At 39.3% G+C, this 15,298-nt stretch overlaps 1 protein-coding gene across 2 annotated transcripts; it reads right to left on the bottom strand.

Annotated features, from left to right (window-relative positions):
• Positions 1-2,569: 2,569 nt before the first annotated feature.
• On the bottom strand, positions 2,570-8,825 carry LOC147863921 (putative inositol transporter 2). Of its 2 annotated transcripts, none has more exons than XM_087319563.1 (8): positions 8,651-8,825; positions 6,378-6,586; positions 6,238-6,308; positions 5,499-5,834; positions 4,309-4,416; positions 4,029-4,223; positions 3,455-3,841; positions 2,570-3,192 (listed from the first exon to the last, which is right to left on the bottom strand). In XM_087319563.1, exons 2-8 carry the CDS (start codon positions 6,502-6,504, stop codon positions 2,737-2,739), a joined length of 1,680 nt encoding a protein of 559 aa, XP_087175689.1. In that variant the 5' UTR covers positions 6,505-6,586; positions 8,651-8,825; the 3' UTR covers positions 2,570-2,736. The 2 variants fall into 2 exon arrangements, with proteins under 2 accessions (XP_087175689.1, XP_087175688.1); XM_087319562.1 differs by having other exon boundaries at positions 6,378-6,588; positions 8,655-8,824.
• Between the last annotated feature and the right edge of the window lie 6,473 nt (positions 8,826-15,298).

Below are 15,298 nucleotides of genomic sequence, written 5' to 3'. Positions count from 1 at the left end.
TTGTGAGGGATCAACATTGAATGTTTGGTATTACAAACGTTACAAGGTAGTGTGGTAGGCCATTAATGTGAAGAAACACTAGAAAGAGGGTGGCACTCCCAAATTTGTACCCAAACTAATTCCTCGGTTCCACTAGTTATTGATAGATGTACCCAAACTTGTTGGTGTGCCCTTGCTATTAGACACCATACATCAACTTATGTGGTCATCCCCTACAAGAAAGTGTTAATTAAAAATGAAATTGGAAAATATGTTATCAAGGAGATGTACACTTTTTGAAGTATGAACTTGTTTATGTAGATCCATTCATTACTCGTGCACATTTTTATATACTTTTTCATTTACCTTTTCATTTACTTTTGAGAAATTGGAATGTATTTTGGTCCACATCAGATAATCGATGTTTTATAAGGCTACTCATAGTATCATATAGGTCAATTTGTTTCCACAAATGTCTAACATCTAACATTGGATAAAAATGATCATTTGTAGGTCTAGTTTATTAGTGTACCTTATAACTTTCACTTAGACACTTTGTCCATAATAAAGCTTTCTCCTCACATGTGTGAGCCATACAATTTGATTTTTTGGGGGGTCATGCATGTGGGCATGTTTGAGCCATGTATGGAATCACACATATTTACCGGTTTTAGGTTAAAATATTCGGTTGTTAGATTTGAAAGTGTATTGGTTTAATGGTTAATCAAGTTTTAAACTGTGATGTAAATGGCTTGTAGGGTCATTTGACATTATAATTTTATATAGGAATTGCAAACCATAACATATGTCTACAAAAGATCTCAACCTTTGTTTTCGTGTCATAAAAACATGAAAAATGTTATAACTTTATTTTCTTATTTTTTATTTCACTTTTTTTATTCCAATTATCTACTAAATGGTTTAGGTTGGACTCTGGAGCATTCCTTAAACAATTTGGACTCAATTTTTAAATAGATAATGTTTATTCCCATCCAATATGTAAATGTAAGTTGGATTAAAAATCCCCTCTTAAACACATGTTTATATCATGAATGCCTCTTTTTTTAATTTGAAAAACCTACCTCAAGAAGAGTTTAAGGATATCAAACGTCTCATCTTTAGTTTTGATATGTCCTAGATCTATGATCACTTCAATCACCTTTCCACAAACATGATTGTTGCACCATTGAACGCGCATACTAATCCACTTGTGCTTTTAACTGATGTTTCATCTTTCACACAATCAACATATCAATATAACTCAAAAGATAAACTATCTTTATCATACATCAATCCAAAACTAGTCCATGTAACCAAAATCATTTATAGCTTTTTAACGAGCTTCAATGGTCGTAATGAGATTTGAATGTCATTTGAAGATTGGAAGAAATTAATAGTATGATGGTATGGGTACTATTCATGGAAGTGGTAATGATGTTAAGGTTGTTGTAGAAGTAATATAACCATGTGCCTAAAACATTATGCAAGGATTTAAAGATGTGCAATACAAGCATTCAAATGGAACAAAGAATTACATGTATTTGTATGTATATCAAACATTGGAACAAACTCTAAAGAAGCAAAGAAGGAATGGCTACTTGGTTTGTGTGGCTATAAGGGAGTAGAAGAGAGGGATGAAAAGAATATGAGTATGCAATTGTAAGGAGAAGCAATGGAAGTGCCATATGCCATATCAGGGACCTAGCAATGAAGATAACACATACATCTACGGTGAGGCTTGACTTGGTTGAAAGGCCTACAATGTGACCCAAGAGGCAACACCTTAGAGCACATATAGTAAGTAACCCTAACAAGGAGAATAGATTATCATGTAGTAAAGCTTATTCTTTAAAGGATTATGCATAAATATCAGATTAAAATGATGCAAGTTAAACATATGTTATAAGCATGCCTTAAACTTTTACATGTAATCGATACGTGTAATTGATATTAGCCCCTTAATGACAACTTCGACACCTTGCCATTAATCAAACTTCCTCTATCACTTTTATCAACACACAATAATTGAAGTGCATTCAAAAATCAATAACACATACATGATTGCCAATGTCTACCCAAGTGTCCCCCTAATTGCTTGAACATTTTTATATATCGAACATTAAACCCCATGAAGTGCGAAGGAATACACTAGTCTTCTTATAGAACCCCTATATTCCACATATATGATTTCCAATAACTCAATCCAAGGGGAATAATCAAAAGTACTTGCGATGAAAGCACAAAATGCTATCAATATAGAAACACCAAAGAATGAAGCTTAAAGACATTCTCCATATAGTCTTGCAAACAATGCACAACATAAAAACCACCATATTTCCTTTCCATTGAAAACATTCTGATACCATAGGTATAACATTGCTTGATATATCAAGGTTCTTAATACAGTCTTGAAAGTGGTGCTCCTGTATAATGTCTGGCCCTATTTTACATCCAGCACAGTGAATATTCAGGTTGTTTTAAATAATTTGGGTGCATACAATAATAGCTGTATCAGTTTTTCTTGAACTTCGAATGCAAGACTTTCGGAAATTCAGCAACATAGCACAACTGGAATGTGCATCCCAAATAGTTACCGTCAAACTTTCACTAATCTTTATTCATCCCCAATCCATTCACGAATGCTACAACGAAAATGTACATTGTCCGATCTTTATTCAATTTGCACTAAATTCTATACTGAAGTTATATACATGATTTTGGAAATTTCAAAAAGATTTGCACAGCACTAACCCACCCTCATATCTCAGAGGTATTATTATTGGAAGGTTGATCACTTGCCTTTTTCTGCTTGAAAAGGTTCTCAACTTGTTCAAAAGAGAGGCCCTTCGTCTCAGGAACAAACTTCCAAACAAATACCAAAGCAATCAATGCAACCACACCAAAGATGAGAAATGTTGCTGCTGTCCCTACAACCTCGGTAAGGGAGAGGAAGGATTCTGATACTATCAAATTTGATATCCAGTTTGACATTGCTGCAATTCCACCACAAGTGCCTCTATATTGTAAAGGGTATACCTCTGAGTTTACAGTCCACGGAACAGGCCCCATGCCCGGAGAGAAAAAAATAATGTAGAGTCCAAGACCTAATACTGACAACCAACCAAAATTGCCTGGACAAAAACTTGAATACCAAAGCTTAGATTGCTGGGTGCATGTCAGAGAGCTCGTCAGCTGAAGACAAGTACCAGGACTCTGGAAATGATAAACAATGGCAGATAATCAATAATCCTTGGAAAGCTTTCTCAAAAGTACAAAATACCTCTATCCCAATGGATAATTACCAGAATATCATTACGTTTACAAATTTTTACCAAACCACCTCTGTAGTGCAAAATTAACCATTACAAAGGGCTATTCTGGTAACTATTCATAACTTATGGGCATTCTTTCCTTCTCCAAACATATTAAATAAATAAACAACCAAAACCATATATGTGTGTATGTATATGTATACCATGCTCTCATCGGCTGCACAAAAACCACATCCTTGTCGTAGGCAATAATCACAGTTCCATGATGCAACTTGGGAAGAATTCACAAGTGATGAACATGTGGTATCAACATCCACTATCTCAACTGATGGTGATGATGATGCTGAAAGTTGAAATGATACAGATAAGAGTAAAAGAGCCACTATCACACCTATCAAGCTTGAGATGGCTAGATGCCTTCGTCCAATACGATCTATGAGATACATTCCTATTACAGTGCCAATCGCATTTAAACCAGCTGTTATTAATGAAAGAAGCAAAGCCAAGCGATTGGATGTAAAGCCAGCCATCTGCATAATGGTTGGACTGTAATACATCACAGTATTAATGCCCACAAATTGTTGAAAAACCTGAAAGAATAATTCCTCATCAGGTTAAGCACATAACACTTATATGAATAGCATTACAAAAAGAAAGTAATATAATATATGGAAAAGCACCATAGGATTCCAAAGTTTTCAAAATTCATGAGAACACAATTTATTAAATTTGTAATTGTAAATACTGTACTATAAGGGTCTTTGTATTATAATATACCTGTAGGCCAACTCCAACAACTAATGCGGCCCGTATCTCCCTTTTCTTCAAAAGATCGAACATTCCTATGCTTCTCAAGGAAGCATCTGTCTCAATTTCCTTGTTGATTGACAACATCAACTCCTGAACTTCATTTTCCAATTCTTCTGGAGGGTAGATTTTCTCTAGTACTGATTCTGCATCTTTATATTTCCCCTGAATGGTGAAATATTCAACTATACACATGCATTACCAATACATTGAACTTCAACGTAAATACATATTATGAATCTTATATTACCTTCCTGAAAAGCCAGCGAGGAGATTCAGGAAGAGACAACATAAGAATGAACTGAAGTATAGCTGGTATAGCAGAAACTCCAAGCATCCACCTCCACGTTCCATTAACCTACACAGCACTCCATGATATAATCATTATAATAAATTTCATCTAATCAGGGCATGGATAAATGTGTTTGTTTCCAATCTGGACTGACAGAACATTAACCTCCGAAGAGCACATAATTGCATATACTTCTTACTTTCTGTAGACATCCAACAGGCATAAGTGACAATTATACTAACTTCCTATCAATAAACTAATGCAATCTCACTTACTACCATAATGTTGTGGTTCATTTAACTCTTTTCGTAATTGCCACTACCATTGCCACTGTGAGGATATACTTCACAGTTTGACCACAATGTCCCGGACCTAGTATCACAATCATCAATATATGACTCATAAACAAGCAGAATATCAAGCGCCTCCTGCAGGAAGTTCTATCTCAAAATTCCAAAAGTGCAGTTGAATAACATAAACCTCACATACCAGATGCCTATAATAAATCATTTTATCCGGAGTTTTTATTCATTTATAAACTTCTATTTTCAAGTTGCTATTACTCATTGATTCATTCCGGAAAATAAATGCAATAGAGGGGTTGTGGAACTTAAAAGTTCTGGAGTAAATGCAAATTGAGATACACTCTTGATCTCCAAATCCTGACATCTTTTTACAAAAGAACGAATGTCCTAGACTAAGAATGATCCTTGGCTTCCTTGGTTATATTGAATGTTCTATATGAGAATATCAACCCCAAAAATCAATCTCATATAAGTATAATCTAGGAGTGGCTCTACACGCGTAAGGAGATCTTGCAATTGCAAAATATGGAAAATCCTAAGAATGCAATATCCTGGTAATTAATATTGGTGCTTTGGACCAGAATGTCAAGCCGAATAGATGTGAAAAATGTGTAATCAACTCCAATCACTGTTCCTGCAAAGTTCATACCCACCCTAATGCAAGTTTCAACTCAAGTACAATAAACTCACTAGAACATATGTAGTATAAGATATTACATATTATCATGTTCTTCTTCAATACATAATCAGGATTTGCAACTGCATCTCATTTTTTAGTTACAAAGTTTTACTGAATGCCAAAAATGAATAGACAATGTGCCTCAACAAAAAATGAACATTTACCTCAGTGAAACCAAGATTGATGAGGTAAGAGAGGAACTGGCCACCAGTTATGTACAATACAGTTGTGCTTACAAGAAACCCCCGCACATCGGATGGGGAGAATTCTGCGACATAAAGGGGGGCAGTTAATGAGGCAATACCAACACCTAAACCCACCAAAAGTCTGCCAAAAATCAGCATATACGGATCAGAGGCTGCAGCCATTACAACTGCTCCTACTGTAAAAATTGCATCTGCTAAAAGCGTCGCTGGCTTCCGCCCAAATCTATCATTCATCCATCCACCAAAAGCAGCCCCAAGTATCGCTCCAGCTATTGCCATACTCACAATGGTTTCCTGTTTATTTTATTTCCATTAGATTCAGACACATTTCTGATGGATTTCTAAAACAATGTCCCACACAGAGTTAGTAGCATTATCAATTTTCAGATTTAGTAGCATTATCAATTTTCAGATTTAGTAGCAGTATCAATTTTCAGATTTAGTAGCAGTATCAATTTTCAGATTTAGTAGCAGTATCAATTTAAAATACTAAGCATGCTATTGTATTTTAGTCTCACACGCCATCATCATAAGAGGATCAATCTGAGGAAAATGGCTGAAAATAGAAAAAAATTCTTTCCACCTGAATTGAGCTGGCTGCTAAGTTTATTAAGCTTTAACATAAAGTTGCTAACTCAGGTGGCACATCAGGTGGCACATCCTTACTCTAGCTCTTACAAATCAAAAGGGCAATTACCTGGAGCAATGAACTGTTCTCCACTGCAACGAAATCCTCTCTTATATAAAGTAAAGCACCAGAAATAACGCCTGTCATTTCATATATTGGTTAAGAATTTTCCAGTCAATATAGATCTTGTTTTTTTTCCCACTACAAACCTGTATCATAGCCGAATAAAAGAGCTCCAATGCCAGCTGAAAGAATGAGTTTCAGAAGATAAGGATTGGACCAAACTCTTGTTTTTGACTCGAGGAGAGGCTGTCGATGAGCACTCTGAATCCCCATCTCACGTAATCTAAAAGTCCTTGTGCTTCTATGACGACAAGATTTCTGGTTCCTCTGGGGATTTATACATAAGTACTTCTACCTCTGTTACACACAAAAGAAGATTATTATACTTTATGAAACAAATGTCTGGAAAATATAAGAAACAATACTCATGGAGATCAACTGCCTGCATTATGATTTCTATCTGCTCCAATAAATTATGAGTTCATGCACTTCTATAACAGAAGGAAGCCCGATTCCTCTTTAGTTTATATCTATTACTGATTGCACCTCGATCACACAAACTTTAAAGCAATATATATATCTTTCATAAACAGTTTGAAAAATATATGAAATGATGTTACTCTTGAGAATAGTCTCCTTTTCCTATGATTGCAATATGCAGAATATCTGCTCAGGTTCATTTGTTCAGTGGTGTGATATGTATGGAATGTGCAGAAGATCCACACAGTCAATGTGATATGGTTTCACACTGTGAAGAAGATCTGCTGATTTGATCTTCCACACAATTGACAATCAGGTTAATAGATCACTTTCAAACCATGACACAGAGCATCTGCTCAATTTCATGGTTCGGTGATTGACATGGTTTGCAGATGCTGAAGGCCTGCTCAGTTTGTATGAAATGGTCTGAAATGTGAAGAATATCTATTGATAGATGTTCTAAACAACTTCCTACCACAATATAGATTAAGTTCAATACACGACAAAGTCAATCTACTCAAGTTTATTGATTGGTAATTAATATGGACAGAAGATCTCCTCAGTTTCATTGCTATGTGATGTGATACAATTAGCAATGTCACAAAGATTTGTTCATCAATGATCTTCCATGAACTGAAACCGAAATATAAGAAAGAAAATCTGCTGTGTTTGTGTTTTAGTTTGTAATGTACAGAAGATCTGCTCAATTTGATTGAGATGTAAGATGTTATACTTTGAAATGTTACGGTTTGTCAATTGATCTTCTACACAGCTAACTACCAAGACAAAGATAATTTCAAAATGACAAAGATTATCTGTTTCAGTTTTAATTGCTATCAGTTATCTGTCTATACATCAAATTCAGCATATAGCAAGGGAGATCTGCTCAGATTTATTTGTGCATGATATGATAGAGTTTGACATGTAGAGAAGATGTGCTGTTAATTGATCATGCGAAAACATTTATTCAATTATAAACATAAGAAAGGAAATTTACCATACAACATTACCATTATGCATGTGTCTTTCAACAATATGCAGAAAGCTTGCTCGCAGTTTCATTGTGTAATCAATTGATATGATACGGTTGACAATACAGCAAAGAAGATACATTGATTTTAACAAAAAGAAGGTAACTGAGCACATGGTTTGCAGTATACTAAAATATCTTCTCTCGCTTTCATTGCTCAGTTCATGTGATATGTTTTCACATTGAAGATCATCCGTCAATAGATCATCCAAGCTATCACACCATAATAAATGAAACAAAACTTTACTACACATTAATATCATGGACATGTTTCCAATATGCATAAGACATGTCCACAGTTCATTTTCTTAGCTAATATGATATGATTTGACATGTAAAAAATATCTGTAGATTGATCTTCCACACAATTGGCTACGAACTGATAGATGGGATTCAAAAACATAACAAAGAAAATGGACTAACCGTATAACATTTACTAGTGAACAAATCCATAGTTAATACAATCAACCTATATCACGTGAAGATGGTGTGTTCATGGATCATCATGGTCAATCAAACAAACAAGAAGAAAAACCATAACTTTGTGAGGAAATCTTTACAATAGCGCATATCCATGGTTTACAACAAGAAAAATATCTGTTTCTCTCAGTTTCATAATTGATCAGTTAATCATGAAAGTATACGTAATTTTTTTATATAATTAATCATCTTCTAAGCAATGAGCTATAAATGATTTCTCAAAAGACATTTCACAACAACAAGAAGGCGTCACTCATACACCTTTTCTTTTTTTATTACTGTTGTGCACGTCGTCTTTTTTGTCAACAACGCCACAGAGATCTCCTGTTTGTGCTCCATACCTTCAATAAATCATGTAATTCAGGTGGCGTAATGGTTTTTGGCGCGTGAAACACCAGAAGAAGGTAAAGCAAAGAAAAAGATGAGAACTTACGAAGATAAAAACGCAGCCACGTTTCTTCCTTACGTCTTCTTTCATTCTTTCATTTTCTGAATTTGTCTTCTTACGCCGCAGCTTCCATGGATTCGAGTTACACAGAGAAATACAAGCAGAGATCCTTCGTCATCTGACTGTGGCAGTGGAGTAGAAGAAGGTCCTCACTGGTTAATTGCCAGACAATTTGATGCTGTCAATCCCCGAGTGTCATGTGGCCGGCCATGGTGTGGTAGTCCAGGACTTTCTTTCTAGTTCTGATTTCTGTTTTTGGCCGGCCGGCCGCCCGTGGAATGGTAGTCCTGGACTTTCTTTTTAGTTCTGGTTTCTGTTTTTGGCCAGCCGGCCATGGTAGTCTCGGACTTTCTCTAGTTTTGGCTCTGTTTTTGAGACCCCAATTCATTGAGCTCCGTCGGCTTGTTAAGTGTATGTATGTGAGTGTGTGTGTGTGTGTGTGTGCACATGATTGTGGGTGTGTGGGTGTGTGGGTGTGCATGTGTGCACACGAATACTGGGGATTCCTAGCAGTTATTTGTCTTTGGGTTTTCTATGCGTTGATGGTGATGATGATGGAAATATATTGATTTACTCTGTTGTCTCCTTAACTAGCCATGGAAGGTTACCTTGGAGGATCATGATTCATGGCTCAATGTTTTGTTTTGAGTAAAGCCTACTTGGAAGATTCTTGACATAGATATGACTTGTGGGCCCATAATTAATTCGTTTTTTTCCTAGTAGCCTGTAGGTGTGGAATTGAGTGGGTGATTCCCGATTTTAAAGAATCTTGTTGATGTACATTTGCAATAGAGAGTGCATGTTGTGATTGTTGGAGGAATGTGTGTAGGGATTGGACCCTGATTGACAATGCGTGGAAAGAAAACTCGAATGTGGTCAAATGGAATGCATTGTATCAATAGTCACATAGTGGAGGCTTCTCCTAATCATCTCTCATTTTTGTAAAATAAGTGGGTTGTATTTTGTAGCACATGTGCTTTTTAAAACTAATGGAAGGATATCTTGTTTAGAAAAAATATATATATCCATAGTCGCTCGGTTTGTTCACCTATTCCCCAATGCCTCGTATCACATGGAAGAGAATGTCAAATAAGTCATATTTAAGCAACGGTGTGATGCAGATTGTGAACAAAGGGATGGTCTCTAGAATCTAATTCACAAACCCATTTTTGTGCCCAAAAAAGTAAACAAATTTGGTATGTTGAAATCAGGTCTAACGCTTGATGCAACCACATTGACATGCAATATTCATTGTAATAGTGGACTCTTTTAATACCAATGGAGAATTTTTCTTTTTCTTTTTTCTTAAATGTCATTTTCGAATGCCTTGCATATGAGGAATCTCACATCCAAAACATGCTACCTAGCCTTGATGTGTGCTCACCACTTAGCTAATGTGCAAGATGTGAGATCAATTTTGACTGAAGTATAGATAAGTATAAAGATGATCATAGGCTCAAGTCCCAAGTGATGTATAGAACCTCCTCCGATCATGGCACTATGTTCCCTCTTATCCCGTGATGAGTTCCACAAGTTCCGAAGCATGAAATTATAGTTGTCTTATCAAGATATGTAAGGGGAAACTTTGCTACAAGAGCTTGAGCATTAGCAAGAATTTTTGCAATATCCCAAGTTTCATCAATAAATATATAAGTTAACCAATCCATGAGGTACAATAATGTGTTACACATCATTGTGGAGTCCAAAACAATGCCAACCTTGTGTCAAAAATTTATAGGTTTTGGGGGAGCTTGAACTATTGTTTTAGAAATGATATTTGTACCATTTCACATATATCGTGCTATATTACAATGTCAAAATTATGTCATAACTCATGACACCATAATACACATTATATTTGTACGTTTCACGAGGGCCAATTAACAACTATGCATAACAAAGATGATGGATTATATATATAGAGAAGGCATTTGGTGACACTAACCTTCAATGCATTCTTGTGTGCATGTGTGTAGTTGTCTCAACAAGTTATAGAGAGTATTCATATGGATCTTGATGCCATGTGGTGGTGCTCCTCCTTTACATCTTTTGTACCCATTTTAATGAAACTTTTCATAGTATGGCCAAAGGGAACTCTATCGTGGTGTTTGCTTCGCATCCACTCTTTCTTGTCATACCTTTGTTATGACCACAATCGTGTTGTCTTGAGGTATGTTCTCATAATTGTAACATTGCCTTCATGAGGTGCGTTCTAAAGTTCTCATATTATTTAAGAGGTGCATCAAGCTTGATTCATTGTATCACGATTGGATCTTCTATCAACCAATATGTCATATGGTAGTGCTTATCGTTGTTGCTTTTAGACCAAGAGTTATTCATTCAGCGCGAATTAGGTCATGCAAAATAGGCACATGGGAACTTCTTCATGTCTCCACAATACAAAAACTCTAAAAAGACACTTAAAGGATGAGAAGCTCATAAGTTTTGAGTTCACATTCATGAAGCACTTGTTTGGGCATGGATTACCAATACCTCTTGGGCTTGTAGATGTTGCTCTTTATGGCTTGATATATCCTCAAACGCAACCCTGCGTCCCTACAAAAGGCACTTGTTTTTGGGGGGGCACAATTTGTCCAATAAAGACCCAGTGAAAAAGTGCTATTTTGTAAGATAATGATTTGACACCTATTGATGGAGTCAAGTTTTCTACTGAAATTGAGAGAATTATTATTGGCAACATTCATAGGGAGGAGGTGGGAATCTACTTGGAATTTGGCAGAAATATATCATGACAAAAGCCTCGCTACGAGCACGATCTCTTCTTCACTCTTGAGCTCATCTATATAATGTGCTCATCCAATCGATTTCATAGAGCATTTCACCAAGTTTGTTATCATATCATGGAACATTGTTTGTTATCATCGTTTGTCCTGTTTGGGCTATTGCTCGACGGGTTTCATCTAATTCCTCAAGGATCCACTTTATATTAGCTAAACTTTGAGGGTATGAACTGCGGCACCACTTTTGAGAGGCAAACATGGAGGTGAAGTGGCATCAATTTGATGGATGTAAAAGAATAACGTGCGGAAGCAATAGAAAACCGAAAACAGAAACGCAGGTTTAATGGAGAGCTTGAATATACACAGTACGCGGGAGAGATTGAGAAAGAGCATAACATAAAACTCTATTCAAAATTAACTCACAAACTCTGTACATCCAACGTGCTCAACATCACTATTCATACAAGTCCTAAGAGGATTAACAGAAGTATAGTGTACTTCAATGCTCACACGAGCGTCTAACACTAACTATGAGACATTAACTACCTAGTAGTCCATGCTGCTACTAGGCTTCCGGTTACTGCTTGATCCGGCTAACCGGCTCCCCAGCTCACCGATCCAGCTCATCCTTCTGGATGCCGATCCGGATCCGGTTGAGCTTCTCGCTCAACACTCCCCCTCAAGCTCAACTTGAGGTCGGATCGTAGTGTAAGTCTCCATGGCAGCCGGTCCTTCCACCCGGCTCCTTCTGGCGTCACTCCGCCTCACTCGCGCTCCTCATCCGGTCTGATCCCATTTGTTGCGACCCCTCTAGTTCTACGCGTCTCGACCTCCTCGGTTGGCATGTCTGCTCAGCAGGCCCAATTCAGCTCCCTTGTTGTTGTGACTCTGGCACTTGTCGACCAATCGGTTCCTTCGTGTTGGCGTCAACTTCCACTGCCTTCTCGTCTGCTTGGCCATTAGTTGATCCGAATCTTCTGAATCCGTCTGTTGAACTAAATCGACTGTCTCCGACTCGTTCCAACTCTTGTCTAAATCGGTCGCTCCCGATTCGTCTTCCAATTCCAAGCCCTTCACCACATCGGACCATGTCCAGGTCTTGGCCTTCTTCTTCCGGTCGGCTCTGTCCTTCTTGACTTTGCCGCCGTTGCCACTTGTTCCGACTTGTTCGGATGTGTCAACTTCCTTTGTCTACTTGGTTCTTTTCTTCTTCTTGTCTCTCCCTTTGTCGGTTCTTCCCTCACCGACGTAGTCGGCAATTTCTTTGCCTTTGCCCGTTCCGATGTCTTTGCTTGTTCTCCCCCTCAAGTGTGGCACATCGAGATGCTGAACACCAAGCATTTCGGTGAAGTGTTGCAACTTGTCCGATCCGAGCGGTTTGGTGAAGATGTCGGCAACTTGCCGATCTGTATGAACATACCGAAGTTCGACTTCACTGCTTAGGACGCGCTCACGCACGAAGTGGTAGTGCACTTCGATGTGCTTTGTGCGAGCATGGAATACGGGGTTCTTAGCGAGCTGCATGCTACTTATGTTGTCGCAATAGATCAGGATCGGGGTTAGCACCTCAATTCGTACGTCTTGCAGCAGTCGCCGAAGCCAAATGGCTTCACAGGTGGCAACGGTAGCGCCCCGATATTCAGCCTCAGTGCTCGAAAGGGCCATTGTTGGCTGCTTTTTGTTGCTCCACGCAACAACTGCACTACCAAGGGAAAACATATAGCCACAAGTGGATCGGCGATCCGATGCATCGTCGGCCAGTCGGCATCGGTGTAGCCGACTAGCTCTTCGATTATACCATGCCAGTATAACAGTCCTCGTTCCTTCGTGTCGCTCACATATCGCAAAATTCGATGCGCGCACAGAAGGTGCTCCACGGTCGACTTCTGCATATAATGGTTGATCACGCCGACCAGATAATTGATGTCACGTCGGGTTGATTGTCCAATATATGAGGCTTCCAATGATTTGTCGGAACCGCTTCTCATCGCAGGCCGGTCCGGAGTCGGGACGGGGTTTCGGTCCAGGGGTGTGGAGATCGGTCGGCATTCCGTCATGTCGAACTTGTACAACATATTCAACACATAGTGTATTTGTGAGAGCAATATGCCATCGGGGGTTCGGATCACCTCGATCCCAAGGAAATAATGAAGGTCCCCCAATTCCTTCATCTCAAATGCGTCCGAAAGCTGGGACTTGACTCGGTTGATTTCATCAAGTCTGAGTCTGGTGATGACTAGATCATCAACATATAGCAAGATGCAAACCGGACCATCCGGACCTTGCCGGATGAACAACGAAGAGTTGGACTTGGAGGCCGCAAACCCCATCTTACGCAATCGGTGCGTGATTTTCGCATTCCAAGCTCGGGGGGCTTGCTTCAGGCCATAAAGTGACTTCTTCAGCCGGCAAACAACCGACTTGTTCATCTCCGACAAGAAACCGGGGGGTTGGGTCATAAAAACCTCTTCTTCAAGATCGCCTTGAAGAAATGCATTCTTCACGTCCATTTGGTGAAGATGCCACCCCCTTGCCACTGCAACCACCAGCACCACACGAACCGTCGTCATCTTCGCTACTGGAGCGAAGGTCTCGTCGTAGTCAATTCCATGGGTCTGCGCGTATCCCTTCGCCACTAAACGGGCCTTGTACCGGTTAACAGAACCGTCAGTATTGTACTTTACCTTATACACCCACTTACATCCAATCAGTTTATAGTGTCAGGGAGGGTCGACTAGATCCCATGTGTCGTTGGCATCAAGTGCCCGCATTTCTCCCTCCATAGTGGCACGCCAATTTGCGTCCTTTGTCGCTTCTGTGTAGCTCTCCGACTCACGCACTTCTGCCACCCTGGTCATGTACGCATAATGATGCGCCCTGTACTCATTGTACCCATAGCGCTTCACGGGGTTTTTCTAGCAGGAAGACCGACGTAACTTATCGTTACCCGGTTTGAGGCCCTTTTTGGCCGGTTCGGTCTTCATTACCAAAGATCGACCTTCTTCTTTTTTGGAGTCAGATTTGCTCCGATCCGACTCAACGTTGCCGGTTTCGTATTTCGGCATCTTCTTCTTCCCATTCTCTTTGCGCGTGAACCGTTTCCTCGGTTCCTTGCGCGGGGAGAGTGTCAGGAACACACGTTCCCGATGAACAACGCTCGGCCACAACCGAGCTTAGAATCATAAAACATAGAAAAACGGGGAAAGAAGGTACGACATAGTGAGGAGAAGAGTACACAGGATGTTTACGTGTAAAAACCCAAATACGGGAAAAACTACAGCAGCCCACAGACTGCAAACTATCACTATGTCAGAATGTACAAAATGGTAAAGCACCGAGGCAACGACCTCGAGCTTTCTATCTTCGCCACAGGCAGCGGTTACAACACAAGCAACGACCTCTTCCTCTCTCTCTCTCTCTCTGTACACAGTTGCGTGCTCTAATCTTGCACCAACAATAACAACAACATCACAGACATAAACAACAATTTGCCCTAAGTCATATTTATACTAAAATGACTTTTCGGCTATTCAAATATAGCCCCGATGGACTCTCAAAAACATATTTACGAATATGTCCCTTCATCCGGTGAGCACTCTTCACCGGGCTTGCATCATCCGGTGCTTGCCAGGTACTTGTCATCCGGTTCTCACCGGATCATCCGTAGCCGGGTACTCTTTATCTGGTTCTCATCGGGTCTGCACCATCCGGCTCTCCGTAGCCGGGTACTCTTCATTTGGTTCTCACCGGGTCTGCACCATCCGGAGGGACCTGTTTCCTAACAAACTCCCCCTTCACTCCGGCATGGGATGTCTTACTAGTCCGACCCGCTTCCGACATGCATCCAGCTTGTCAGGTGTCAGTACTTTGGGCAGCATATCTGACCCG

The sequence above is a fragment of the Azolla caroliniana genome, unplaced genomic scaffold (genome assembly GCF_043228905.1).
Source record: "Azolla caroliniana isolate FFs.n. ecotype wild unplaced genomic scaffold, voAzoCaro1.0.p SCAF_5, whole genome shotgun sequence".
Classification (NCBI taxonomy): domain Eukaryota; kingdom Viridiplantae; phylum Streptophyta; class Polypodiopsida; order Salviniales; family Salviniaceae; genus Azolla; species Azolla caroliniana.
This window is presented reverse-complemented; position numbering and strand designations above follow the sequence as displayed.

Bases quoted from the DNA above. Each gene is read 5' to 3' on its own strand.
- LOC147863921 (XM_087319563.1), bottom strand. From the start codon at position 6,504: ATGGGGATTCAGAGTGCTCATCGACAGCCTCTCCTCGAGTCAAAAACA. The intron at 4,417-5,498 runs GTAAATGTTCAT...AGTGCTGTGTAG, and splicing joins TCAATCTTGGTTTCACTGAG to GTTAATGGAACGTGGAGGTG. The intron at 4,224-4,308 runs GTAATATAAGAT...TTCACCATTCAG, and splicing joins CTCGCTGGCTTTTCAGGAAG to GGGAAATATAAAGATGCAGA.